This window comes from Aulostomus chinensis, chromosome 8 (assembly GCF_037954235.1).
Source record: "Aulostomus chinensis isolate RoL2024-O1b breed Wild chromosome 8, RoL_Achi_v1.0, whole genome shotgun sequence".
Taxonomy (NCBI): domain Eukaryota; kingdom Metazoa; phylum Chordata; class Actinopteri; order Syngnathiformes; family Aulostomidae; genus Aulostomus; species Aulostomus chinensis.
The window spans coordinates 10,800,770-10,826,595 of record NC_141327.1 but is presented as its reverse complement, the minus strand read 5'-3'; the positions used below and the strand labels follow the sequence as shown (position 1 = coordinate 10,826,595).

The 25,826-nt window shown below is 42.6% G+C and overlaps 3 protein-coding genes across 3 annotated transcripts in view; 2 read left to right on the top strand and 1 right to left on the bottom strand.

The window, feature by feature from the left end:
- Positions 1-16,300, top strand: part of hap1 (huntingtin associated protein 1) — a 35,072-nt gene extending 18,772 nt beyond the window's left edge. Inside the window, exons 4-16 of the mRNA XM_086210013.1 lie at positions 6,260-6,336; positions 6,580-6,696; positions 7,576-7,670; positions 8,640-8,748; positions 9,035-9,113; positions 9,204-9,334; positions 9,491-9,565; positions 10,455-10,666; positions 11,091-11,309; positions 11,422-11,759; positions 12,561-12,749; positions 13,388-13,490; positions 14,681-16,300. Coding sequence (XP_086066139.1) covers positions 6,260-6,336; positions 6,580-6,696; positions 7,576-7,670; positions 8,640-8,748; positions 9,035-9,113; positions 9,204-9,334; positions 9,491-9,565; positions 10,455-10,666; positions 11,091-11,309; positions 11,422-11,759; positions 12,561-12,749; positions 13,388-13,490; positions 14,681-15,077 — 2,141 coding nt within the window. The 3' untranslated portion in view covers positions 15,078-16,300. The remainder of the gene's footprint in view (positions 1-6,259; positions 6,337-6,579; positions 6,697-7,575; positions 7,671-8,639; positions 8,749-9,034; positions 9,114-9,203; positions 9,335-9,490; positions 9,566-10,454; positions 10,667-11,090; positions 11,310-11,421; positions 11,760-12,560; positions 12,750-13,387; positions 13,491-14,680) is intronic.
- A 56-nt stretch (positions 16,301-16,356) lies between these two features.
- LOC147257088 (uncharacterized) lies at positions 16,357-16,970 on the bottom strand. Its single transcript, XM_086210104.1, has 2 exons — positions 16,641-16,970; positions 16,357-16,504 (listed from the first exon to the last, which is right to left on the bottom strand). The coding sequence occupies exons 1-2, from the start codon at positions 16,888-16,890 to the stop codon at positions 16,428-16,430; spliced, it is 327 nt and encodes a 108-aa protein (XP_086066230.1). The 5' UTR covers positions 16,891-16,970; the 3' UTR covers positions 16,357-16,427.
- A 3,785-nt stretch (positions 16,971-20,755) lies between these two features.
- On the top strand, positions 20,756-25,355 carry LOC147257087 (keratin, type I cytoskeletal 20-like). The gene is made up of 9 exons (XM_086210847.1): positions 20,756-21,227; positions 22,253-22,384; positions 22,788-22,870; positions 23,443-23,599; positions 23,753-23,917; positions 24,006-24,131; positions 24,241-24,461; positions 24,538-24,566; positions 24,656-25,355. Exons 1-9 carry the CDS (start codon positions 20,937-20,939, stop codon positions 24,760-24,762), a joined length of 1,311 nt encoding a protein of 436 aa, XP_086066973.1. The 5' UTR covers positions 20,756-20,936; the 3' UTR covers positions 24,763-25,355.
- The last annotated feature ends 471 nt before the right edge of the window (positions 25,356-25,826 follow it).

The window sequence follows — 25,826 nt, the reverse complement described above, 5'->3', positions numbered from 1 at the left end:
TGAAATACCTTTTTTGGTCTCACAAATGAAATTAATAGTCATAGCTGCCACACTGGTTTGTATGAATATCAAGTAAAACTTCATGATTTAACTGAACAGCACTTCCTTTTAGGGTGTCGGAGAGAAGAGGGCAGGGTCTTCAAACACTCTTTGAAAACTAGCAGTTATTTTTTTGCACTATGAATACTTCATATCCAGATTGATTTACACTATGAAACATATTAATCAAATGCTTTATGCTAACTCAAGACATTAGCAAAACGGTCTTACAAGTTTGCGTAAATCATTGCATGTTAGTGTCACAGCAAACAAAATCCTTTGACAGGAGTGAGATGTGCAGTATCTATGAAGTAAACAACTTAGTGAGATCCAGATGGTAGAGTCTGGCTGCCAGGGGCTGGACTTACCTGACTTACCTGGTCCTGGTTTGCAGACATGCTGCAGTTTTAAACTGTCAGACATGTGACATATGGTGTTGTTAACTCAAGCTCACCCCTCCCCTCTATGTCAAATCCATTTGTGCTTTCATTCAAGTTTTGCAATGCAGTTGTGTGTATAGTGCGTGTCCTGCAATGGTGCAGGCATTTTTTTTCAGCTCTTCATCGCATCTCATGCTTGTCCCCTTTATGCTGACCAACTCCATTATACACTTTGACAACTGAGCTCAGACAATTTCACTAATCAAGCAACAATAACAACACAAATATTATCCGACACTCCCTGTATAAACAAAGGAATGTCTAAGAAGGAATATCTGCTATGAGCGATACCTGGCTGTCTCCTGTACAGTGCTCATGTGTTATCGTTCATAGTGGAGTAGTAAAAGTCGCCTCTTCTCAGGTTGTGCATCCCTCATAAGCCTCAGTATGTGCTGCTCTCACACAGTTTCTGTGATTACAGTGTTGCTTGTGAAACGTGATGACGGAAGACAAGAGGTTTTAAAAAGAGCCTGACACACAATTCAGATAAATGCAAATATTGCTTAGTATCTTCTGGATGTATGAATAAAAAGTAAATAAAATAGATAAAAACTTTCTTTTAAGTACATTATTTAATTCTAGTTTAAAGTACATCTGCAGCAGATTTAGATTTTTGCACAACATCGGGCAGACCTGGCTGTCACTGTATCTGTTCCCATCTGCTCGGTTTGAGTGTTCCCACACACAGGCAGCTGTGTTCATGAAAGACCTTCAATATAATAGAAAAAGAAAAAGGTCAAACGTGTTTCAGAAATAATATGAATTTGATTATGAAGTGAACAGACAAAAAAAAAAAGGCATGAAGAAGAATGAAGAAAACATTCAATCTTAATTTTAGGCCACAGCTAGAATAACATAGAGACATGCATAACCACAGACCCACCAAACACTATATGGAAATACTGACATGAGTTAGCTGACATGCAGGGAAGAGGCTCGTGTGTCTGTTTGACTTATTATCATGTCTTGCTTCAGGTATTCTTACTGTGTCGAAGAGTGTGCAGTCATCACAGGCTGAACACGTCTTATGTTTAATAATAACAGTAAGAAACGAGAGGAGCACATGACAGTTGTGCAGGGTTGTATTTCTGTTGACATTGCGGGCAAATGACCTCTTAACAGCTTGTCCTTTAGTTAAACATTAACCAGACTGATAGTGGTGACACTCTGCTGTAAAACACATTGTATACCCGCAACTTGTTTTTATAGCAGTGATCGTGAAAGTTGTGTGTCCACTGTCTCTTGCGTGAGGCATCTGACCTGGAAGAGTACATTTGTGAAAAATTCATGAGGTGGTTAATATTTGAGTGTACGAGACTGCTGTGTTTGGGCAGCAGCCGCAAGGGCATGACAGGGACGGACAAACCAGAGAAAATGATGATGGATAAAGAATGGCTTACATCTGCAGTACCATATAATTGATTGGCTTTTCCTCTATGATAGATTGATTCAATTCTTGTGTATTACACAATTGCTCTTAACAATCATGAAATCTTGGACCTTATTCTCTCCTTTGTATCATCAGATCCATGCTAAGTGGGTGTGGCTCTGTCTGCACCAGTATTACGCAGATCCCTCTCTCTAACACACTGGCATTACGTATGTGTGGAGAGAATCAGAGCAGCCATTGGCATGGGTGGAACCTACCATCTCCCTCATCTCACAGGGGTGGGCGGGCTTAGAGCAGCATCATTTTAAACAGCATCAGCTTTTAAATCTTGTATATTTTTTCAATGTCAGGAATATAATAATTACCCTTTTCCCGTTTGGACAAGGTCAATGTAATCAATATGAGCTTTTTTGACAAATGGATTAGATTTGGCTTCCTCCTTCACCCCTCCTCCTCTTCCTCCCCTCTTCTCTTACCCGGTAGTCCAACGTGGCCAGGTGAACGGAGGCAGGCATGACGACAGATGGGCCTTACTGACTGAGGGATTATATATTATCCCAAGCAGCTCAGATTCTCCTGCACACAGAAACACACAGGTGTATACACACTCAATGGGCAAGTGGATACAGCTTTGATCACACACAGGCCAGCAGCATGATGCTAGAGACACCGCTGGTGTGTGACAGTAGAGCAGACGAACAGTAGAATTAGAAGAGCACAGGATTTAACCGATGGACAGAGAGACGGAGGGCGCTTTTTCTTTGGTTACCATGGAGGTGTGGAGCTCCTCAGCATCTGAGGAGGAGGAAGAAGAGAAGAGCACCTCCAGTCTTGTGGATGAAGTCGTGCAGGAGGAGCAGAAATCTCTCAACAGCAACAATAATAATAATAACAACAACAACAACAGTGACAACCTTTGCCGAGAGGTGACACAAGGTGAGAGAAGGCAGTATGTGATGAAACGAGAAAAAAGCAGCATGCAAGAGATGTGCAATGCAGAAAAATGTAAATATATGTGACTGGGGGGGGGGTGGTGTTAAGTTGTGCATCGTATGCTGAGTTGTTAAGTGCATTGTCCAGGTCTGTGTTATCTAAGAGCTTAAATACTTAATAGTGAACTGCATGTACTTTAGGGTGATGCTTGTTTTTGCAGTTGTCATTTTCAAGACTCTTGGAATTAATCATGAAATTGCTTAAAGGCTTGTTCAGTTTTAGAAGTATATTCAGCTCTTGTGTTTCCATGTCGCAAGGTGAAGGTCACTGAGGCTGCGTATCCACACACTGCAGCAGCGGTGCAATCAGCCCTGTGTACATTTGTCTTGGCACCATCATAATCCTTCCTCCTCCTTCTTCTGTTCTTGTTTTTGTTATCATTTGGAGGTCAATGTGAGAAATTTGAAATAGTGATTTAGTGCTATGGTTTTATTTTAGACATTTTTTTTTATTGGTGTCAAAAGAGTGTCAATAGACAGATGTATCAATTAAAATCAAGTTTTTTATTTTTCTAAAAACTGAATGATGTTGAATGTTTCCGAACCTTCTACTGAGCAGTTTGTGGGTACATTAGCCGACTCTGCCCTAGTTTCAGTGCAGGGGTGGTGTGTTAAAAGGTGTTTCCTGGCGTCTTTTGTATTTGACACAGTGTAATGTACGATATCGCTGCACATTTAGCATAATGATTATATTTATCATTGAGCCGATCTCCTGTTTGATATGAGTAGGGAGACCCCTCTGTTTCTCCTCTGTATGAGGCATTCTTTGTCTAAATGGGCATGGGGCTGGCGCCTTCATGAATACTGCAACATGGGCACCTCTCCAGAAACACAGGACTAATTTCTAGGCTGGTTCTGTTATGCAATAGGATTAAGAATTTGGATATTTTCAGTGCATATACTTGAGCCTTTTTTTGGGGGGTATATTTTGTTGTTAATATAGTGCATTATATTGCCCCTAAAATCCAGTTTATAATTCTATGAATGATGTAACAGTTGCAAAAGAGACTGAAGACTGTTCATGCATGTTGTTAACCTCTCTAAACAATATCTAAACAGATTTGAGGAGCCCTGTTTTATCCGTCATCAATCTTGTCAAGCCTGCACATTCAAAACAATAGAGGTCAGCAGGAGGTCAATTTGAATCTTATTCTCTGAGGTCATCCTTGCCTGTCTGATCCCCACGCCGTAACAGACGTCATAAGTATACCTAAGTCAGCAGTGCTCGTCGAAAGGAGCAGTATTAGGCTACCGGTTCATGGTACAGAGGGTGCCTTGATCTAGCTCCATCTGAACCCTAAAACCTCTAGCTGGCATAGCAGAGCATCTCTTACCTTGATCTGATCTTTGCTGTGGCATTCAGGTCAAGAGGAAATAGATCAGGGCTTTGCCATGCCGAAGGACACAGTCATTAAAAGAAATACCACCGTGTAGCCTAACCCGGGGCAGCAATCGACACCAGCACTCAAAAAAGTATTGCACAGTTTATGAAGATAAAGATCATTCATAAGGATTTGAGAAGATATAATTATTATGATTATGTTGATTTTTAAAATTTATGCTAAAATGGGCTATTTTATCTGAGCATGATTTTGTAACTCAATGTTGTCCCTCTCCTCTGCAGTAAACCTCATTTATTAGATGACCAGATTAAGGTGTTGAAGGTACACAATGAATTCTTCTGCTATTTATAAATGTGAAGCAGTGAAACACGTCTTCTCAATCCACAATCAGTGCGTACGGGACCTGCTTTTCAGACGCTTCGTTATGATTAATCCCTCCATAAAGTGCTCTGGCTTTGGTGGTATTTTTTTTTTTAATGTTTCCAAATCCTGCCAACCAACCTTATAACAGTGCCAACTCGATATCCCAAACACTCCTTCAGACCTCCGATGTCTTATTCCTCTGCTTAGTATTCAGTAAAGATGGAGCCTCTATCCAACAGTAAAACATGTCACAGCGGTGTAGCCTTTATTTATGTTGTATAATTCATGAGTAACTGTTGGTTTGGTTTGGTTCCCTCCATTAGTTTGATTAGACACTGACACAGCTACCCCCCCGGCCCCATCACTGTATTCCTGGCCAAATTCAAGGGCTTCAATCTAATTACTTTGCTGAATGGCAACCTCCCATTTCCTAAATCCATGTAAGATTTCTACCCCAGTGAGATTCCAACTGATGTGGGTTTAGAGGTATGCTATGCTGTAGGCCTGTGTGATTAATTGAAATGTAGTCAAAACCTCAAAATGCCCTACTGCAATTTTCAAATTGTAGGAAGGCACAATATTTGCTAACTGTGTGTCAGGGTACCCTTTTGAAATAAATATTATGGTGATCCAGACATGTCCAGCTCACACAAATTATTCTACTGATGTAAGAAAACATTTCCCCCGCAAAAATCACACCATAAACATTTCTTGGAAATTAACTTTCCGTCAAATTAATTGCAATCAGATATTTGTCAGAATTGTGCAGCCCCACTGTGTAGACATTCAGAGTTGGTAGTCATTTATATCAGGGGTTTAATACAGTATGATGTAGACAGACCTGGATCTCATAATTCTAAACCATGCAGGCAAAACAGACCCCAAATTAAAGATTCAACCTTCGACTTAATGCTGACCAAGTTAACCAGCTGCTTGATAAAACGATAACACTTGATTTTATGGTAAAACTCTGTTAATTAAAGCTTTTAAAGAGCTGCAGCCAGTCATTTAAATAATCATTAGTAACTTAACATAATCAATCTGTCTGCATCACTAACACATCCGCCTTGACTGAGTACGTGAGTAATTAAGCTCCCTCATTTCCTATTGACTGTGAAGGGGACATAAACAAAGAATTCTCTGTGTTGTAAACAGAGTTTCGGGTCGATAGCTCGTCACTCTTATCCCCTCCATCCTGTACATGCCCTGCTGCTGCTCTCCCCTTGAGCTATATTGGTGTCCAGAAGAACGAGGTCTTTTTCAGTGTCTTAGCTTGGCTAAAAAGGATCAAGCTAAGAGGATCAGTATGTGGCTGACCACATGGAGATGTTCTGGACTGTGGAAACTTAGACGGGGAATTCAGTTCCCCTCACAACAATCAATCAGTCATATCAAGACACCTTTTTTCAGAGTGAGGACTGATTTCTTTTATTGTCTTTGGAAGGCCCTGTTAGGCAACATGCAGGAGAACGTTTATGGAGACAGCCTCCCTGTTTTTAATTTGTTTACATGTATATGCAGTCTTTGACCAATAATTCATTTAATCCCCTTTTATTTTCATTAGAACATTAAACCCAGAAATGCAACAATGTCTTAACATCGCAACACGTTGTTGCAATATTCCTACGGCGCTATCCAAAGCCCCACCTCCTCCTCCATTCATGAAATCTGTCTCTCTGGCTCATCCCTCAGTGCTGTGCTCAGACAGAGTGGGCCAGGTCACCAAGACGTATCATGACATTAAGGCTGTCACCCACCTGCTGGAGGAGGTAAGAGAGACACACAGCAGATGAAGATTGTAAAGAGGATTAAACTTATCTGCTTTACTGACTGTAGCTTGTTGCCACTTTTAGTATGATTGTATCTGTCAGTGCAAGAAGATAAAAATAAATCCCAGGTGCATTCTGCAGTTGTGATCTTTGTGAATTTTATCTGTCAAATGTGAGGCAGAGATGTCATGAGGTTTTATTCTGAGGCTTTGTATGAATGCAATATTTCGTATGACTTTGCAGAAAGAGCGGGATCTTGAGTTGGCGGCGAGGATTGGTCAGTCTCTGCTGAAGCAAAACCAAGAACTGACTGCACGGAATGGAATATTGGATGAACAGCTTGAAATAGCAAAAGAGGAGGTATAAACACCAACTGTGATACACATGGGTGAAATTATACCGCTGTAAATACTCTGGGCCCTGTTTCAGCGATCAGTGGCGTCAGGCGGTTGGTGGATGGTGGTATGTGTTGGCCGTGCGTTTTCGGAATGTTCAGTTTCATATTTTTCTTTAGAGGGCACTTAATCAGAACTCAAACCACAGCGTAAGGCTCAAAGAGGCAGTCTTTAGACACCTTATTATCACTAGGTGCGTTTAGGTGTGACATCAGTCAAATCAATCATTGCCTTGTGTCATTCCCTTTAAAGCCCACGCCAAGTCCTTGTCCCAGGACTTGTTGTTACTATTTCAGTGGTGGACGTATTTCAACTGGGGAGAAGCGAGCGCTTCTCATTGAAAGAAATGGATCTCCTTGTGCACTAGATGAGGGCTTATGCTTATATAAAGAAGCAGCAGGCCTGCACCGAAGCCATCGGAGTTGAAGCAGGCCTGGATTGAGGCGTTGGTCAGTTTGTCAATGTTTTTTCAGGCACCAACGGACATGCACTGCAATGCGGTGCTGCTGCTTGTGCGATTGATGCAACCTTTAAATAACACGTCACGCATAACGCCATGACCACCTCTATTCGGTCTACGGCGCAAACCTTTTCTGGTCTACCAAAGTAGCAATGCGTCATGGTTGCGCCAGACCACACCTCATTAACATACCTAAGCCTCTGCTGGCGCAGACGGGGGGCAAGTTCATTTGCTAGGAAAGCAGCGAGAGCACTTGGTGTGAAAACCTTATTTCTGTCGGCTTGAACGGACGCTTGCGCTTGACTGAGCCCCGGCTTGTGCCATACTTAAAACAGGGTTCTCTGTCTGTTGAACTCAAGTGATTGTGTGATTTTCTATCTCCAGATTGCTCAACTTCGTCATGAGCTCACAATGCGTGATGACCTCCTTCAGTTCTATGCAAGCACAGAGGAAACAGAGAATGCTGAATCCCACTCACCGTGAGTGCGCGCACACACACACACACACACACTCTCTAATTTAGTTTGCCCTCCTTGATAAAACTAATGTGCTGTAAAACAAACCCCTGAAATGAGTATCGCCCTCATGATGATTGTAATATTGACTGGCATTCACATCTGCAATTATGTCTGGGGCCTCACAGGTCATTTCCAATATCCAAGGGGGCGTTATCAACAGCAGCACAGGAAAAGATGGAATAAATAAGGAATATTTATTATGTAATTACTTTTCGAATTTTACGTACCCTGCTTCAAGCTTGACAAAATTGTTTCAATAAGTGTAGGCGGCACGGTGGTGCAGTGGTCAGCACTGTCGCCTCACGGCAAGAAGATTCTGGGTTCGAGTTCCGGCTCGGGCACTGGATCTTTCTGTGTGGAGTCTCCATGTTCTCCCTGTTCCTGTGTGGGGTCTCTCTGGTACTCCAGCTTCCTCCCGCAGTCCACACACACACGTGCCGTAGATGGCACCCTTGGGTGTGTTTGTGTGTGGGGATTAAACATCAAGAGGGGACGAGGCTGATTGATACTCTAAACTGACTGTAGGTGTGACTGTGAGTGTGAATGGTTGTCTGTCTCTATGTGTTGGTCCTGGTGACCTGTCCAGGGTGAACCCTGCCTCTCGCCTGTAGCCGCTGGGATAGGCTCCAGCCCCCCCCCATGACCCTTAACAGGATAAGCAGTAAAAAATGGGTGGATGGTTTCAATAAGTGCTTGATAAACCTTTTTTTGAATTTACAATGAACATAAACCTGTAACATCTCCTGCAGTGTAACGCATGCAGCCACAAAATCATTTCAGGATGCTTTATAGACATTACTTTTTTAAAGATCATTATCGTGAAGCTGCGTAGTGAAACTTTGTGAGTGAACATGTTTCCTAACCATGTTTTTATGAATAGTGAATATATTGGTTTGTCTAATGCAGACTGATTTACTTTTCTTCTTTTAGATTAAAGAGGAATGAATCCTGCAGCTCACTCAGTAGCTTTGTCCACTACGACTTCCTGCAGCAGAAACTCAAAAGTTTAGAAGAGGAGAACCGTAAACTGCGAATAGAGGTACCGTATGCAAGATGTTCTCTCATTTTCAACTTGATTGTCTGCATCCTCTTTTGGTAGTAGAAAATTTTATCCTGAAGTTATTATTAGAATGTGATTCTGAGGCAGGGGGACAGCAATTTTTGTCATTGTCAACTGTGTTTTGGCATAAAGTCTGAACAGGTGTGCAGTCAGTCACCTAAATTGGTTATAAATCTCACAGAATGTACGTTACCATTCTGTTGCAGCTGTTTAAGAATTCAGTTTTCCAAAATTGTGAGTTTTGACATCCAAGTTGTGTTTGCAGGCCAGTGAGCTCACCACAGAGACAACCAACTATGAGGAGCAAGAACAAGAGCTAATGATGGTGTGCGTGGAGGAGCTCTGTGAGTGTGATGCCCTTGTTTCAAGACACACTGTGAAGCATAGAGACTCAGTACACAGGCACTTCAATGGCTTTAACTCATGTGTTTTAGCTTCTCTCAACAAGCAAGTGGTCGACCTGTCAGAGGAGCTGGCACGAAAGGTCGAGGACTCTGTCCGACAACAAGAGGAAATCAGCTCACTGCTTGCCCAGATAGTTGACCTGCAGGCCCGCTGCAAAGGTGTAAGTAAGACTACACACACGCGCGCGCACACACACAGAAGCACACAGAAACACTCAGTTGACAGTCCCAGAAATGAAATGGTCATATTTTACTTCAATCACAGTAAATACTTATCTACTGCCAAACTCTCACCCTTCTCCTTTCTGTTCCTCCAGCTAACCCATGACAACGAAGAGCTGAACCAACACCTGAGTGCCTCCCGTGAGAGTCAACTTAAACTGCAATCAGAGGCAAGACTCTTGGAATCACTTTAATAAGACATGCAGAATTATTGATATTCACATTTTATTTAAGACTGATTTTGTTCTCCCATTCTGTAGACTAGTTTTGCCATTCATTAGAAACTTTCCTTTTTAAGACCCATAAACACTTTACAATTCACTAGTATGGTTTGCACTGACACATTTTATGAAGTAGAGAAAAAAGTTAAAAATATTGAGCACTTGTGCTAACCACAGACAGTATTTCAGGCATACCTGTTCACCTGCTCAAATCCTGGACTATGCCGACTTACTACTGTTTTAGATCTCATTCTTGCACCACTTTATATGGTCGTCACAGGAAGGAGGCCCCATCGACCAGATGTATGGGAGATTGATCAAAACCATATTGGAGATATGTAAAGTTTGATAGGATTCAGTGAAACAGATCTTCACTTGCTTTGTGTTTGAGTCTCCCCAAACTATGTTTTGGTTGGTGCATTAAAATGATATTGGAAGGATAGAGGAGAGAGAAGAACATGAATACAGCCACTGCAACTGTGAGTTTCTATGATGTAGCTTGTTCTTTTCCATGTTGAACATCAGACTGACAACCTGTTTGTTACTGGCTGTTCTTAACTCATTTTCTTTTTATAACAACTTGGTAGATCTTCAGTCAAGGTCCTTTATTTGTCTGCCTCTGACTGGATATGCTCTCAACACAATATTTTTTTGGATACCCATAAATCTAGCAGTTTGCTGAGGTCTTGTCACACCAGGCTGCATGATCATATGCACATGTATGACAGCACAAGTTCCCAGATCCCCGTTTATGTGTATCTTCTCAGAAGCACTCTGTCGTATGGTGTATTTTTTTGAGGTGCACCAGTTTGATAGATCATCCCCCCTCTGTCCGCAGCTCAAGGACCTACAGGACAAATACTCAGAGTGTGAGGACATGCTCCATGAGGCTCGAGAGGACATTAAAAACCTGCGAAATAAGAGCCTTCCTAATGGCACGGTGCAGCGCTACACTGCACTGGCCTCCGTTCTGCCCATGGACTGTCTGGCAGCGGAGATTGAAGGGACCTTCCGCAAAGGCCTGGACACACCTGCTCCTTCAGAGTACAAGTGAGTCTGTTACGTGTAACAATTCATGTGACCGCTTTCTAACAACTTTTAATAAGTTTGTTGCTGCAGTACAGCCTCTATTGTGCCACACACCCCATTTTCTCTTGATTAAACTGACAGAGTGATGCGCACAAAACTAGATTGCCTTAGACAAAGCAAGTGCCAATCGCTTCCCTCTGACTGTGTCAGTCGTCTCTATACAGAATTTGAATCTTGAGGGAATTTAGATCCTTTCCGTTAGCATCTGCTCTTAGTACGCACTGCTGGGTTTTCTGTCTGATTTTTCATTGTTAACTGCATCTGAGTGGTGGTTTGAAATGTTAGCTCTTCCAGAGTGTAATCAACAATGCTGATGTTGGATAAAGACAACATTGATTTCATTGTTTCTCTCTCTCTCTCTCTCTCTCTCTCTCTCTCTCGGAAGAAACCACCCGTGGCGCGTGTTTGAAACTGTGAGGGTAGTGAACAAGGCTGGGAGGTTGCGGTCTCGGTGCCACTCCCCAGGACTACCAGGCTCCAGTCCTGTGTCCGTCCAGTCTAGTTGCACGAGCACCCCCCGAACAAGCTACTATGGCTCTGATAATGCCAGCCTTACTCTGGAGGACAAGTCCAGCTCTAGTCACGCTCAGAGAGGAGACAGCAGGTATTTAATCCCTCAGTAGTGGATTAGTGAACATTTGATCATGTTAACTGACTTTTTAATTTAAAATCTATTGGGACAATTTTAGACATACTTTCTTTTCTTCTCACTGTAGTGTCAATCAGCCAAAACGTCTGGGCCAGCCAGGCACACCTGGAGGCCAGGACCTTGAAGCCGCCTTGCGCTGCCTGTCAGCTCGCCAGCAAAACCACTCCTCCGAACGGCCTTTCTTTGATGTAGAACGTGAACGGAAACTCCGTGCCTTGGCAGCAAACTGCGAAGAGGACGAGGGCTCCAGTGGCTTCCTGACACCAAATGACAGCCTAGCCCCCAGCCCAGCAGCATCCACAGGCACCAACTACTCAAACGGCAGCTCCCGGCACTCCTGTGGCTCCTCGGGAGGATCCAGGTCATATTTGCCAGACCGCTTGCAGATTGTCAAACCTCTGGAAGGTAGAAGCTCCGGCTGTATAATGTAAAACATTCTGACTCTTAAGACATATTGTGATGCTTACTGAAGCTTTTACAGCTTCTGGAGAGTTCGAGTGAGTAAAAAGCTCCAGTCATCGTGGCTTGACTGTTGCTGACGTTAGTCTGTGATACTGCTTATATAACGAAGCTTAACACTGGCCGGCACTTAAAGTAAAGAACAAACCAGATTAGTGGACTGTGACAAAGGAAACAATCAAGGCTTCAAACTGATTAACAATAATTTGGCAAATGTTACTTCAGTGTGGGACTCCTTAAGAGACTTTGTGCTGATGGGAAACTTATCTTGACGTTTACATTTTAATCCCTGGCATCAAGCATAACCTTTGTTTTTTGAGTGAATCTGGCATTGGCACTTTTGTTCAGTTGTAATGTGCAATTGATAATTTTCTTTCACACTACATACATTGATCAAGATTCAAGATGATCTTTATTGTAATTTTTCACTCATGCTCTACACACACGAGAAAAAAAAATTGAAGTTTGGAAGGGATTAGTGTTGGGTGTCAGCAGGGAGGACAGTCTTTTGTTGAGGACGAGCGTCTCTTCATCAGACAGTCTCTGTTCAAGGTGAAGATCAGGTCACGGTTTTCTGGTTGCCCGGTCTTTTTCTGTATCTTTTCTTCCTTAACCTTCTGACTCTCTGTGTTTGAGTCTTGTCACACCAAAGACAAACTAAGGACAACATGTTTTAAGACCCAGCTCCACCCCTGTGGACCACTACTGTAGTGCTGACCCACGGTTCCCTCTGACTCTCTCTGTTAGGTTCGGTGACTCTGCACCAGTGGCAACAGCTGGCTAAACCAAACCTGGGAGGCATCCTGCATCCTCGCCCAGGCGTTCTGACTAAAGACTTCAGGGAGCTTGAGGTTGATATCCAGCATGTCTACAGCCTGAACGACCTTGAGGAGGATGAACCTGACCTGTCGCTGCTGTCTGGAGCGCATGGCATGGGTGAGAAGACACATGTAAACATACTGTACTCATGTTGCACTGCCTTGAAAATGGTTCCTGCTTCAAAGGATAATTCTAGAGCTCAGCAGTGTTTACTTTCTTTCTACTCTTTTCATTTGAAAACAGGCCTGTTACGTTTTGCACGACAGAATGAAACAACATGATAAGAAGAATAGATGAGTGTTTTGCTGAAGGAGGCAGATAACTTGTGCACTTGTGCATATTAAAGTTTGGTTTCCACAAATGAAAACTTATAAAGGAAGAAGGAGAAGATGTCTGTCATATTCACTCATGAATTCACAATTGCATTAGTTTAGTGAAGAACCCTCCTGAAGAGGAGGGGTGGTATTGATATGAGTGACAATGACATGGATGAAAGTCAACCAGCCAAAAGTGCAGATGAAGCAGGAAAAACGTAGTATTTTTTACTTAGTACTTTTGTGTACATTTGCTTGTACTTGTACCAGTAAAGTTAGCATAACCCATAGAGAGTAAATAAACCTGGTCGACTTATCTAAATATCGCCCTCTCCCCTTCCGTCATGTATTATTCACTACTTTACTGAACTGAAGTCTCATTTGATGTATTTTCTCTTCATTTGGAGCCTAATTCAATCTTCTTCCTCCAAAACCTCACAGTCTCGTCATCCTGTCCCAACCTCCCTCAGACCTCTCCCACTCATACCATAACCACCTGCCAAGCCCTCCAACCCTCCCTTCTCATCCCCTCTCTCTCCTCTAGGTAAGAACACACATACTGGCATCTTGTAACTGTACATCTCTGACTATGTTCTATTATCTATTGGTACTTTCCAGTTGCGTCCAAGTTAAGCCTGAACTTGACTCAGCTGGTGTTATTTCTGCTCTGTAAATTAAAAAAACTTGTCAATTTATTTATACAGGCAGGCCTTTTACCTTGTCCTGGATATCAGATCAAATGTTGGATGTAATTTCATTGATCTGTTGTTTTTTTGTTTGTTTTTTAACTCCTCAAAATGAGTCGACATTCCTGACGTTCCAATTGTTTGAACTTACCAACGAACTTAAGTCTGTCTTTTTACTTTATACTGTCAGTAACCTGTCGGAAAACACCTGCAAAAATCTTAAAAAGGTATCAAAAAGCTTTAAAATGTGAGTAATACCTGTCGACACACTGTTGCAGTTCAAGTTGGGACTCTTAACTTATTTACTGCTGTGATAGTGAGTTTTCTGCCCGTTACACACAAGTAGATTCCTCCTAATGGTTTCTGCTGTAAAGCACTACAATAGCAATGTTCTCACTCCCTATTAAAACACTCAAAGGATAACTAAGAGCTTCAGTGAGTCCAGACATCCAGTTTAAAGTCTTCAGGGAACAGTAGAGACAGTAGGACTTTTCTCGTGTGGTTAGTTGAGATTTCCTAACAGCCGGTTGTTCTTCTCGCTACAAACTTCTTCCCTTTACTTCCACAGTGGGAGGAAACGTCTGTCCAGGCTCTTTCTCACACTCTAAGCAAAGCAAAGTAAGAGTTTGGGGTTACTAATCCGCTCATAATGCTCGACCTCCTTAATATTTCATAACAGCCAAGTTTCCTTGACTAAACTACTTGAAGAGAAACCAACGCTGAGTTTCTGTTCAACGGTCATCCTTCACCACCTTGAACGGCTCGACTTGAACTTCTGCTTTCTCTAGTTCGCACACCCCACATCTCGTCACTGGGGTTTCATGTCATTAAACCACCACGATGTATTTCGTCTGCGTTACCTCACTAACACCTTTTTTCTCTCTCTCATAGCAGTGATAAACACTAACAGCAAGTGAAAAAGCTTTACAACCCTTGTTGCTTTTCAGATGTCAATGAACTTGTGCATGTTTCTTTGGAAGTAGAAGCCGTTTTTCATGTCTGTTGTGTATGAGTTTTATCTCTCATTATGACTTCTTTCTCTCTGCAGCCTTCACGCTTTCAGCCTGCCATCTCGTCGGAGCTGTGAGCATGTGAGCTCCTCACCATCATCGCACCAGCAACTCTTTAGCTTGGCAGCCCGGACCACCACCACCACCAACACCACCACTACAAACGTAACTACTTCATCACTGGGACTCTTGCAGCTGCTGCAAGAGAGTGGCATCTCAGCCTCCTCTTATGTGCAGCCCCACAACCCCCAATACATCCTTAGCACACAACCCTCATGCTCCACAGATGTGGAGAAGGCCAGAGGGAGGACCATTTTCAGCTTGAACCTGGTAGAAAAGCTTCAGAGTCTCAGGTTGCATAAAGTGGCTGCCAGGGGGATGACGGCCTGTGATGGTAGAGAGAGAGAACCGGTCAGACATCCTCCAAAAGTCTGATGCGGGTGATGGACCTCTTGACACGTCTCTGATTCACCATAGTGACTTTGCACCAAGCCATGTGATTCCTACTGTGCAGTTCAAGGACCCCATTGTGGGTGTCTTGATTAGAGTCATACTCTGTTTTGCCCCTAGTGCGCAGTCCTATTCTCCTCTAATGTCATGGCTACATGTGCGTTCATGAGTGAGACACCTTCATCTCAGGACAATCACCTGATCACGTGTCTGCTTGATTGCAGCACACAGAAATTGCTTCTTTTTACACTGAAAAAAAAAAACAGCTTCATGAGGCAAAAAAAGGCCCTTTTATATAATGTGTTGTAGATACGGTTTTACATGTTTCCCTGCTTTTGGTTTTAAAAAAATACCCTCCTGATTTTGTAGTATCTATGTAGAACACGTTATATGTATTTATGTAACAAGTTGCCATTTTTGGAGAAAAAAAATTACATGCAGTTAATCTTCATCCGAAACCACAAACCAAACAAAAGTTGTCACACTGAAGAACTTTCAAATGCACTAAAAAACACTGGTCTTCCTGCAGAGTAGCTGCTATATTGAGAAAAAAACATGTTTTATGTAAGATTGTCACATAGAAGGAATAAAAGTTTGAGGAATACCAAGATTAAAATGCACTGCAACAACATCTTCCCCAACAGGACGGATGATACACTGAGCTGAAGCATGTTGATAATCTTGACCTCCTTTCGATGCTCTCACATCACCCGCTTATGGTACTTCTGCCTTTGTGGACTTCATTCTGAACCGAGCCTCATCAAAACCACTTCAGGTCTGCCATGGTGCATCAAAGACTGCGACTGGGATTACTTTTTAAAGAAACATGTTGATTGAAAACCTGGGTTGTAAAAATCTGCTGTACTTCACATCATCAGAAATGTTACATATGCTGGGATATAAATGCAATCAAAAGTGTGTTGGGCATTGAGAGTTAAGATCATTTGAAGTAGAAGAGTGGACATAATTATTGAGACAGCATGTTTGTTTTTTTTATAAATCCAACTGTAGCAAAAGGCATAGGATACTCTGGATTTAAAAGGGAAGAAATCATAAACACAGGTTAATCATTTGTGTTCTGACTTCATAAACCAAACGACTGTTTGTCGGCACTGTTTGATCTGTCTGTGTTAGCATCCCAGCTGTATGTGTCAGTGTGTATGAATTGCACCACCTGTTAAATTAATAAACTATTGCATTTCCATCCATCACAGTTTGTATGTTTGTGCACACAGAAATCATCAAATATACAGTAAGTCTGCAAAATAGTTTATTTAAAAGGGGAGCTGGAACGCTGTATAAAATCTGCGCTGAAGCTGCGGCGGCACTTGTGTCTCACTTTGCGTCTCTGCGTCCGAAGTCCACCCAGCCCTGGTAGTCCCGATCCGACATGCACTCAGAGTTCATCATCTCTGTGAACAAACCATTCCTACATGAACCACACACAAGGGTTCAGAACACACATCTGAGCGTCTCTTGGATCTTCACTCGCTCATTTAACAGAAATGCAAAACACATAAAGTCACACGCCCCAAACCCGCAGCATACCTGAGATTGCTTGCATGATTTGTTTGGTCATAATCTCGCGCTCGTCCTCAGAGAGGTGGGTCCGTCTCTCAGTCCGTGCAGGGTGAGCCAGAGACATCGTCTCTTGTCTGTCGGTCAGGTCTCTTACTTTCTCCCTCCTGGCTCGGAGCTGCTGCAGGAAGTTACTCTCTTTAGCTTCTGCAGCTGCACACGACTGAGCGACAAGAAGAGCAGCCGCCAACACCAACACCACAATTCCGCTCCCTGACATTATAAAGAAGAACAAAAGGCTTCTACAAACTCAAAAGTGACAACAGCAACACAGTGAGAGTAGATTCTGTGCCTGCTGAGGACAGGATTTGTGGCGCACATTGAGGCGATGCATCTTTTTATACCACAAGTTTTGCGTAAACAATACGACCTAAAATCAAAGATCGGAGCTTTTCATTGATTGTGAAACAGGTATATTTAGAGGATGTGCGTAGAGGAAATGATTCAGGAGTTTATTCAGCTTTTCACTTACCTGGAAAAGCTTTTTTCGCACTGCCGTAGCAGTAAAACAAGTCGATGTGTTTACGTTAGAAATTCAATAGCTAGGATGTGATGCGACACTTACGGGGTTTTCTGATGTTCTCAGGTTATCAGCTGACCTCCGATCAGATTTCTCCACCTTCAGCAACCACCCTGCCCCATGTGCCTTCACTTTAGGTTGTTTGAACTAAAACAGTTGTATTTCTGAGGCGTCGAAGCTTTACGATGGTAAATGTCATCTGTCAGGGCCACGTGTGCAGTGAAGGTTATTATCGACTTCACTGTGTCATGCTGTGGTGTGGACTTTCCCTCTGACGCCTTTAGTCACAGTACAGGACTGAGTTGACATTAGGACTATTAATGTACGCTATGGATTTTCTACAGCACGTATGTGTTCATAGTTTCCTCTTTCAATCTGCGTGAGCTTTCATTTAAACATGCATCCATTTAAATCCCAACCTTCAGATATTGTCTAGCAGACAGCAAAAGCATCATCTGCCTTCTGGCTTTACTTTGCAGCAATAAGCGAGTGTGTGCTTTGCTTTAATTTGTACGTGAAAGTGAGAAGAAGTGACAGCAAGACAATGGAAAGCAGAGAAGATGTTAACCTGCAGGCAACGCCTCAGGATGTTCAGGCTAACAATACAATTACATTTGCTGCTTGCTGAGAGGTTACTTGTGCATATGTGGTACTTTTAATAATGCTACAACAGGGAAGCAGTCTACACCATCATGCATGCATGTCAGTCGGTCCATGAAGCACACGCTCATAAGTGAAATCTGATTAACACCCCAAACAGTGTCGCCAGGTCTGGAACACACCCACTGCATCAGCACCTTTTTGCTTATTTCCAAATGCGATAGATAAGTTCCTTTTTTCTCACAGCCTGAAGAGTCTCCAACTTTACTGTTAAAGAATCTGATTAAGGGCATTCTTTAATACACGGATTCATTCTAACACAGCAACACATCTTATGAAAAATCGCAACTTACATTTCATTCATCTGTAACACCATTTCCCCAGTCTGATGATGGAAAGACGTACAAATTTGATGCAATGGTTGGATTTGTACCACCGACTTATGAATTCTAACTCATTACTGTTTATGTTGAAGAAAAAAAGAAACAGGAACCTGGGCAAAACCCTAAAAGATGAATCAATAATAATTAGATATCCATGATATTGCATTTTTTGCGAATATGCTAAGAGCTGTTATTTACCAACGTCGATCTATATAAGAACAAATGTATATAATAGGAAATATGATATTCAAGTGTTGTACACTGAAAAACACGTCGGCATTGTGAATTTGAAAATCATTTTCTTTGTTTCAAAATCCTTTCGTAAAGCTAATAAATCGTATATTTACCACATTGTTTCATTTTCCTAGCAACGGATGGTGAGCAAAGAAAATTAGACCACTTTTAGGTCTTCAGTCCACTAAAGATTTATTAAGGAGGACCAATATTTGCTGTTACTGATGAAAAGATGATCATGCATCCCTAATAATAACGAATACCCTACTGAATATTTCATCAAAATAGTTGATTATGATAGCGAATACATACCGTTACAAAGTGAGTGTTGCAAAGTGAGTGTTGCAAAGTGTCTGATAGGTGTGCTCCACGGCAGGAGGACATACTTGTTAAGATTGTTTATGTCAATCACATCAAGGAGGTTCTCTATGATCTCATTTTAGATAAGACAGGACCAGAAAAGGCGTGATGGTGTTGGCAACAGTGTGTGTGTTGGGGCGGGTGGGTCGGTGGGCGTTCAGTTAACAATTAAGTTCATTCTTAACTGAATAATTAACGCCGTCTACTTGTCAGCTCGAAGGAAGAAAAAAAAACAGTTAGACAAAAAAACAGTTCGCAGTGGTTAAAAGCATCATTCTGGATATGTCCGCCACACTGAAACAGGAGAAAACAGTGAAAATACCGAATTACTAAAAATAAATCTTCATGGAAAGTATTTTGAAAACCATGCTGCAGACACGCACGACCAAACGCCATAAAGAAATGGCAGCAAATTTAGTTTTTGAGAGTAAAATAGGAGAATCCGGATGTGTTCTTCGCTACAGTACCCTCTGCTGTGTCATCAAATCTGCAGTGTCTCTCTGTAATGTGTTTCCAGTGTTTCTGAGGTTTAAAGCCACGAACACACTTCCAGGAGGAGAGGCTGACCATCAATGACCAGCCAACTCCCAACTTCAGACGTCACACCCATGAAGCCCATGTTGGCTCCTTTCCGCAGGGCACTTCTTCACTTTTCCAGGCCTCAGCTCCTCCTGCCTCAGAGGTCAGGAGCAGGGCCCCATCTGCAAACCTTGGGGGCCGTGATAGGTGAAGGCTGAAACCAACATGGAGCAGCACGTCTCAGGGGATAGAGGGCCATCTCGTAACCAAAGGGTCACTGGCTCCAACTTTGCTTCCACTGAGTCCATGCTGAAGTGTCCTTGAGCAAAATCCTAAACTCCAATTTACTCCTTATGAGTAGGTTGGTGCCTGACGCGACAGCCTGTACTTGGTTTTTGTTACCTTTTGGAGACCTTTTCTGGTATAAACACAAACCTTATCAGGACCCCTAGTCCTCATGGGGACCAAAGACAGGTCCTAATGCAGCAGAACTTAATTCATGAACACCTGGTCAAAGTTAGAGTGAAGGTCTAAATCGCAGTTAGTTTGAGGTTGAGGTTAGGCATCAATTGGTTTGGGGTTAAGATTAAGATTAGAGTTTGGGTTCGAATATTCACATGAATAGAGGTCAATGGAATGGCCTAATAAGGATAGCTATGCAAACCTCTGTGTGTGTGCGTGTGTGTGTGTGTGTGTGTGTGTGTGTGTGTGTGTGTGTGTGTGTGTGTACTCTGAGTACCATTTGAGTAGAAAGACACTATACCCTATAGTGCGCTACTCTCACTACTCCCTCTGTTGTGGAATTAATGACTCTCAATGTCCACATAGTGATGCAATGAAAACCCTCATTCGTGTGTAGATGTGTGAGGTTTTTTGTGATTGGAGGTGGACAGTCGCCCGTGAATGAACAGGTGCTTAAACACGGACGCCATCAGAGATACTCAGCTAATGTTAGACATGAGGGTGATGATGGGTGTGGGCCAATAGTGAGCATAGCACAGAACGGTGAGACAGACAGCTGAAGGCCTCTGATTATTATTAATCTTACCGGGAAAGTTCGTAATCACCCGATGAGAAAAAAACCCTCATATTATGACTGCGTGGCTGCTGTTACACTTGAGGAGATGAACCTGATAAAAAAAGTTGATCTCCCTTGATGCTGACCTTCATTTAAGAGTGCAGCAACTCACTAGAAAGTTGAAAAATTAGTCAAATGACCCTGAAGACACCAACTGCAGCCCCAGTGGCCAAAGCGTCACAATTTGGTCCTCTACTACTACCTGGTAGTGTGTGTGTGTGTGTGTGTGTGTGTGTGTGTGTGTGTGTGTGTGTGTGTGTGTGTGTGTGTGTGTGAAGCCTGTCAACCTCTCATCTAAGAATGACATTGAATAATTAAAACACATGATTTGGGCCGTCTGGGTATCAGCGGTGTGATCACTGTCTAACTCGATATTCAACCTGTCACAGAAGCTACCGTACACACCTGGAAGTTAGAAGAAACGATTAGCATCATACCAAACATTCCTGCGGTATCGGACCCGGCACCGAGTTCTATAAAGGGTCCAGAGCTGTGAGGCAGTTACTCATTCCTCGGAGACTCTCCACCTCTACTCACCTCCTGCAGGCCAGCTCCCACCTTCGCCTCTCGCCATGTCTGTCGCTCTCGCCCGCCAAAGCTTCGCCGGCTCCAGCACCTTGAGCATCCACGGAGGGATGCAGTTTGTCGGACCGACCCGCATATCCACCGGCTCCCTCCTGAGCCGCGCACCCAGCGTGTATGGCGGTGCTGGAGGCTTCGGGACCCGCGTCTCCCAATCTACCGTCTCCTACATCAGTCAGGTGCCCCTGATTCAGTACGGGGCCGGAGAGAATGTGGTCGTCGCCAACGAGAAGCTGACCATGCAGAACCTCAACGACCGCCTGGGCTCCTACCTGGACAACGTAAGCCATGTTATCTTTTGGGTTTTATCATACCACTAATTATGCTGATTGATACAACCACATACCTGCACAGAAGGATGCACAATACATTACACGCCTTAACTGCAGAGATGTGCGCGCGCGCACACACACACACACACACACACACACACACACACACACACACACACACACACACACACACACACACACACACAGAAGAAACTTGAGATGCTCCACTTTTTCCATTATTAAAGAATATAATGATCTAATGTTATCCAGAGCAAAAATTTCAGTCAGATTTTTGTTGTTGACTATTAACATGTAGTATTAACTCCTGATTGATTCGAGTGAGAAAAAAATCTACCAAAATACACTTTAAAGTGGTGTTTGTTGTTGTTGTTGTTTTTTTACACAAACATCTTCCCAGGACGGTCAAAATATTAAAAAAAATAAATCAAAAATTAATTTAAAAGAAAGAAAAAATAAAGATGTCGAGCTTATCATGTCTTATTACCGCACAATTTAATTTTTTTTTCAGATTTTGATTTGGACAAATTTGGATCAAGATGATTCAGGATTATACAAAAATCATTAATGGTAGTGATTTATTAAAAAAAATTCTGAAGTACTAGCAGTACGTAACAGTTTCGGGATTTTTTTTACTCATTTAACTTTATTACACAGAATTGTTCTTTTTAACCGTTTTTTAAAAAGTAGTTGACAAAGAAAAGGCTTTTTTCCAGCCCCAGTTTGTGATGCTACATTTGTACAACACTCAGAAACCTGTTGCGTTTGTTTTCCACCCATTAACACACTTGTAACACAAAAATAGCAGAAAAAACAGGTAAGCATAAGGAAATAAAGCATGTTTAATTAATAAAACATCAAGGATGTTATAAGAAAGCCTTTTTCTTTTTTCTCGGAAAAGTATAAAACAAATTCAATTCAAATCTATTATAATTTTCTCCCTTTTATTTGGAATAATTTCGTTCTGGCAGTGTAAGGGGGGGTGCCGTGACATGGCTCTCTGGTTATGTGTGCAGGTCCGATTGCTGGAGGCTGCCAACAGGAACCTGGAGCTGCAGATCAGACAATACTACGAGAAGAGAGCTACTCTTCTGGTTTCCAGAGACTTCACTTCCTTCTTCGATGCCATCAATGAGCTGAGAGCCCTGGTACCACTCACACGGCCTGAGACATTCATATGACCACACACACAACTTCGCTTTAACAAGGAGGAAACACGATGAAGAGCCGGTTTAGAAAAATATCGTGGATTGTCAGATGTAGGCTATGTGTTTCTGGTGCTTTTGCAGTTTCCTGGTATGTCACACATTTATATTTTGTTGATATGATAGACACACCACCCTGTGCGCATACACGTGACTTGACAGCGGTGAAGATCATGATGTTCCTAATTCTAGCCGAATAAATGCATTAATTATTATTAAATTAACAGTAAACCTGCTTGAAATTGCACATCAAAAGAACTCATTCCATGAAGTGTGCCACGTTGTTGCGATGATCTGAAACTATCAAACATAGAAATGACCGGAGACAACTTTACCCCCTGTTCAGATTGCGAGGAGACATTTAGAGAACCAAAGCATCATCCTGCAGATCGACAATGCCCAACTGGCCACGGAGGACTTTAAAATGAAGTAGGTTTGCATTATTCTGCGACTTTATGCTCAGATCTATGTTTTGTTCGGGGATAATGGATATCAAATCTAGAAAAAAAAACAGAAAATATTTTTGTAGTTTTTGTCTCAGATTTAGTAAACACGGTGGTGCAGTGGTTAGCACTGTGGCCTCACAGCAAGAAGGTACCAGGTTCACCCTGTTCCTGTGTGGGTTCTCTCTGGTACTCCAGCTTCCTCCCACAGTCCAAAGACATCAAGAGGGGACGAGGCTAATTGGATTCTCTAAATTGACCGTAGGTGTGACTGTGAGTGTGAATGGTTGTCTGTCTCTATGTGTTGGCCCTGCGATGGACTAGTGACCTGTCCAGGGTGAACCCCGCCTCTCGCCCGTAAACGCTGGGATAGGCTCCAGCCCCCCCGCGACCCTTCATAGAAAGGGATAAGCGGAAAACGATGAATGAATGAATTTAGTAAAAGAAGCTGGGTTGTGGATTATTTTACAAAGATGTACTTTTACTGCAGAACACCTGACTTTATGGTTAAGTGTTATGTGAGTTCCCTTTACAGTAAACGTCATCTGACTCCTGCAGGCTTGAGATGGAGGTGAATATGCGGTCGATAGCGGAGGCCGATGTGCTGCGTCTCCGGGGGGTCCGGGACAACTTGGCTATTAACATCAGTGACCTGGAGATCCAGCTGGAGGGTCTGAGGGAGCAATTGTCCCAAGTTAAGAACATCCATCACGAGGTCAGATCATTTATCCCCAAATTGATTTGAATTAAATGGAAGAAATACATTTGATTTGATAGTTCTGAATCTAGTGTTGTACTGCTATCTGCTGGTTGCCTGTGGAAGTTGTTAAAAGAAAAGTGTTTTTTTTTCTTCTCCCTCACATTGCAGGGGATGCAGGAACTCAGGATGCAACTGAAGAACAGTACCGTGAAAGTAGAGGTGGACAGCCCAGACCCGGTGGATCTGTCAAAGGTCCTGCACGAATTGAGGCAAGAGTACGAATCGCTGGTGCTTAAGAACAAGCTGGAACTTGAGAAATGGTATCAAACAAAGGTGAGAGCAACGAGCGAACAAAATGACATTAAAATGATTCACAGAGACGGCTTCATGTGAGTGTGTATGTCTGTTGGTGTATGTGCAGATGGATTCCCTCCAAACAGACATAATCACTTTCACAACAGAGGCAAAGACGGTTTCTTCACAACTCGCTGAACTGAAGAGGTCCTACCAGAGTTTAGAGATCAATCGCCAAAGCATCATCACAGAGGTGTGCAACCAAGAACCCTGACTCTCTGTCACACTTGGCACAGGACATCATGAAGCAAACCATTCATTTCCTCACACTTGCCTCACATTGCTCTCCGTTTGTCCCACAGGTTCAGTGCTTGCATCAGAGTCTAGAGGAAATAAAGAACCGATACAGCAGTCAGCTGGGCCAGCTGCAGGCAACCATTAACAAGTTGGAGGTGGAGCTTCAGCAGGTGAAGGTCTCCATCGAGCAGCAGCAGGCTGAGTACAGGCTGCTGCTTGATATCAAGATGAGGCTGGAAATGGAGATCGCAGAATACCGAAGGCTGCTGGACGGAGACCAGAAAAAGTAAGATGAATTACTCCAAGTGTTGAAGTGGAGCTAGCAAGCCAGAATACTAAATCATGTCTCTCTCTCCTCTAAGGCCTGTGGTCATCAGCAAGGTGGTGGAAGGTAAGAAACTCTTCTGTTTCCTTTCTTGTAAAAGTTGACACAGAGTCCAGAGACCATCTCAGCCATGAACTCCTGTTTGTTGTCCGCAGAACCGAAACCCGTCATTGAGAGGCGAGTGAGGACCATCGTGGAGGAGCTGGTGGATGGAAAGGTGGTCTCATCCACTGTTGATACTAAAGTGTCAGATATTAAGTAATTCTTTTGACCCCAAACCTGACACAACATGATAATCTTGACCTGAGATAATTAAGAATTGACACCCGGAATATGATCCTGCTTAATCAATAACTTCCTAAACTCAGCTGTTGGGTTGCTAAGATCATTTCCTGAAATACACTTAGAAGCACATGCATGCGGTTCCCTTCAGAAATCCTCTCTTTCCCTTTGATTGAATCTATGTTACGAGGTGAGGCTATGTGATGGTGTTTTTGTGGTGATAGCTCAGTATGGGACCAAATTAATATCCACATACAGACGAAGATGTGTCTCTTTAATCATAATTTACTTAATCAACAATGTGACAACGCACAGAGTTCTGGACATCCTAATAAGATAATGGTTGAGTTGAGACACTTGTTCATGCACAAATTTAATTGGAACTCAGTAAGAAAATGTGCATAAACAACACAGCTCCTTCATCTTTATGGTACTAACTTGTGGTTTTGGTTCATGCTGTTAAGCACGGGAAGAAACTTTGCTGCCAAAGCTGAAGAATAATGTCTTTCTGTGCTTTGTTCTCTGTTGATACTCTGGGGAAAATCACAATGAACTGAAATAAAGCCTGTTGGAACTCGAATAAGCATGGAGTATTCTTTAGAATGCAATTATTCTCAAGACCACTAGGTGTCACCTTTGTTCTTCCCTCCAAAAGTGGAGTCATCAAACAAGTTCTGCAGACCATATGTCATTGAAAAGGGGAAACAGATGTTTAAAGATTGATTAAATTAAGTCACAGGACAATAAGCTATAAACAAATTTAAGCAAATATAACAAGCACAGGCATAAGAAGGCACCACGATGATGACAATGCTGAAAGGAGTGTGTTCAGTGAGGAGATTTGGGAGAAAACTCGATCAGGGGGCGACTTGAGATCTTCAAACATCAACCTGCAGGAGGACAAGGGGGTGTAGATAACTCAGCTTTAAAACTGTCATCCTTTCACCGCTTCTCTGCTCCATCAGCACATTTCTGCAGCAATATTAAGTGTACTTAATGATTCACAGTACTATTGTCTAGCCAACTCATGTAGTTCTCTTACAT

Excerpts from the sequence above, each read along its gene's own strand:
- LOC147257087 (XM_086210847.1), top strand. The coding sequence starts at position 20,937 with ATGTCTGTCGCTCTCGCCCGCCAAAGCTTCGCCGGCTCCAGCACCTTG. Across the intron at positions 22,871-23,442 it reads ACGGAGGACTTTAAAATGAA|GCTTGAGATGGAGGTGAATA; the intron begins GTAGGTTTGCAT and ends TGACTCCTGCAG. Across the intron at positions 24,567-24,655 it reads CATCAGCAAGGTGGTGGAAG|AACCGAAACCCGTCATTGAG; the intron begins GTAAGAAACTCT and ends TGTTGTCCGCAG.
- LOC147257088 (XM_086210104.1), bottom strand. The coding sequence starts at position 16,890 with ATGTCAGGGAGCGGAATTGTGGTGTTGGTGTTGGCGGCTGCTCTTCTT. Across the intron at positions 16,505-16,640 it reads AATCATGCAAGCAATCTCAG|AGATGATGAACTCTGAGTGC; the intron begins GTATGCTGCGGG and ends GTTTGTTCACAG.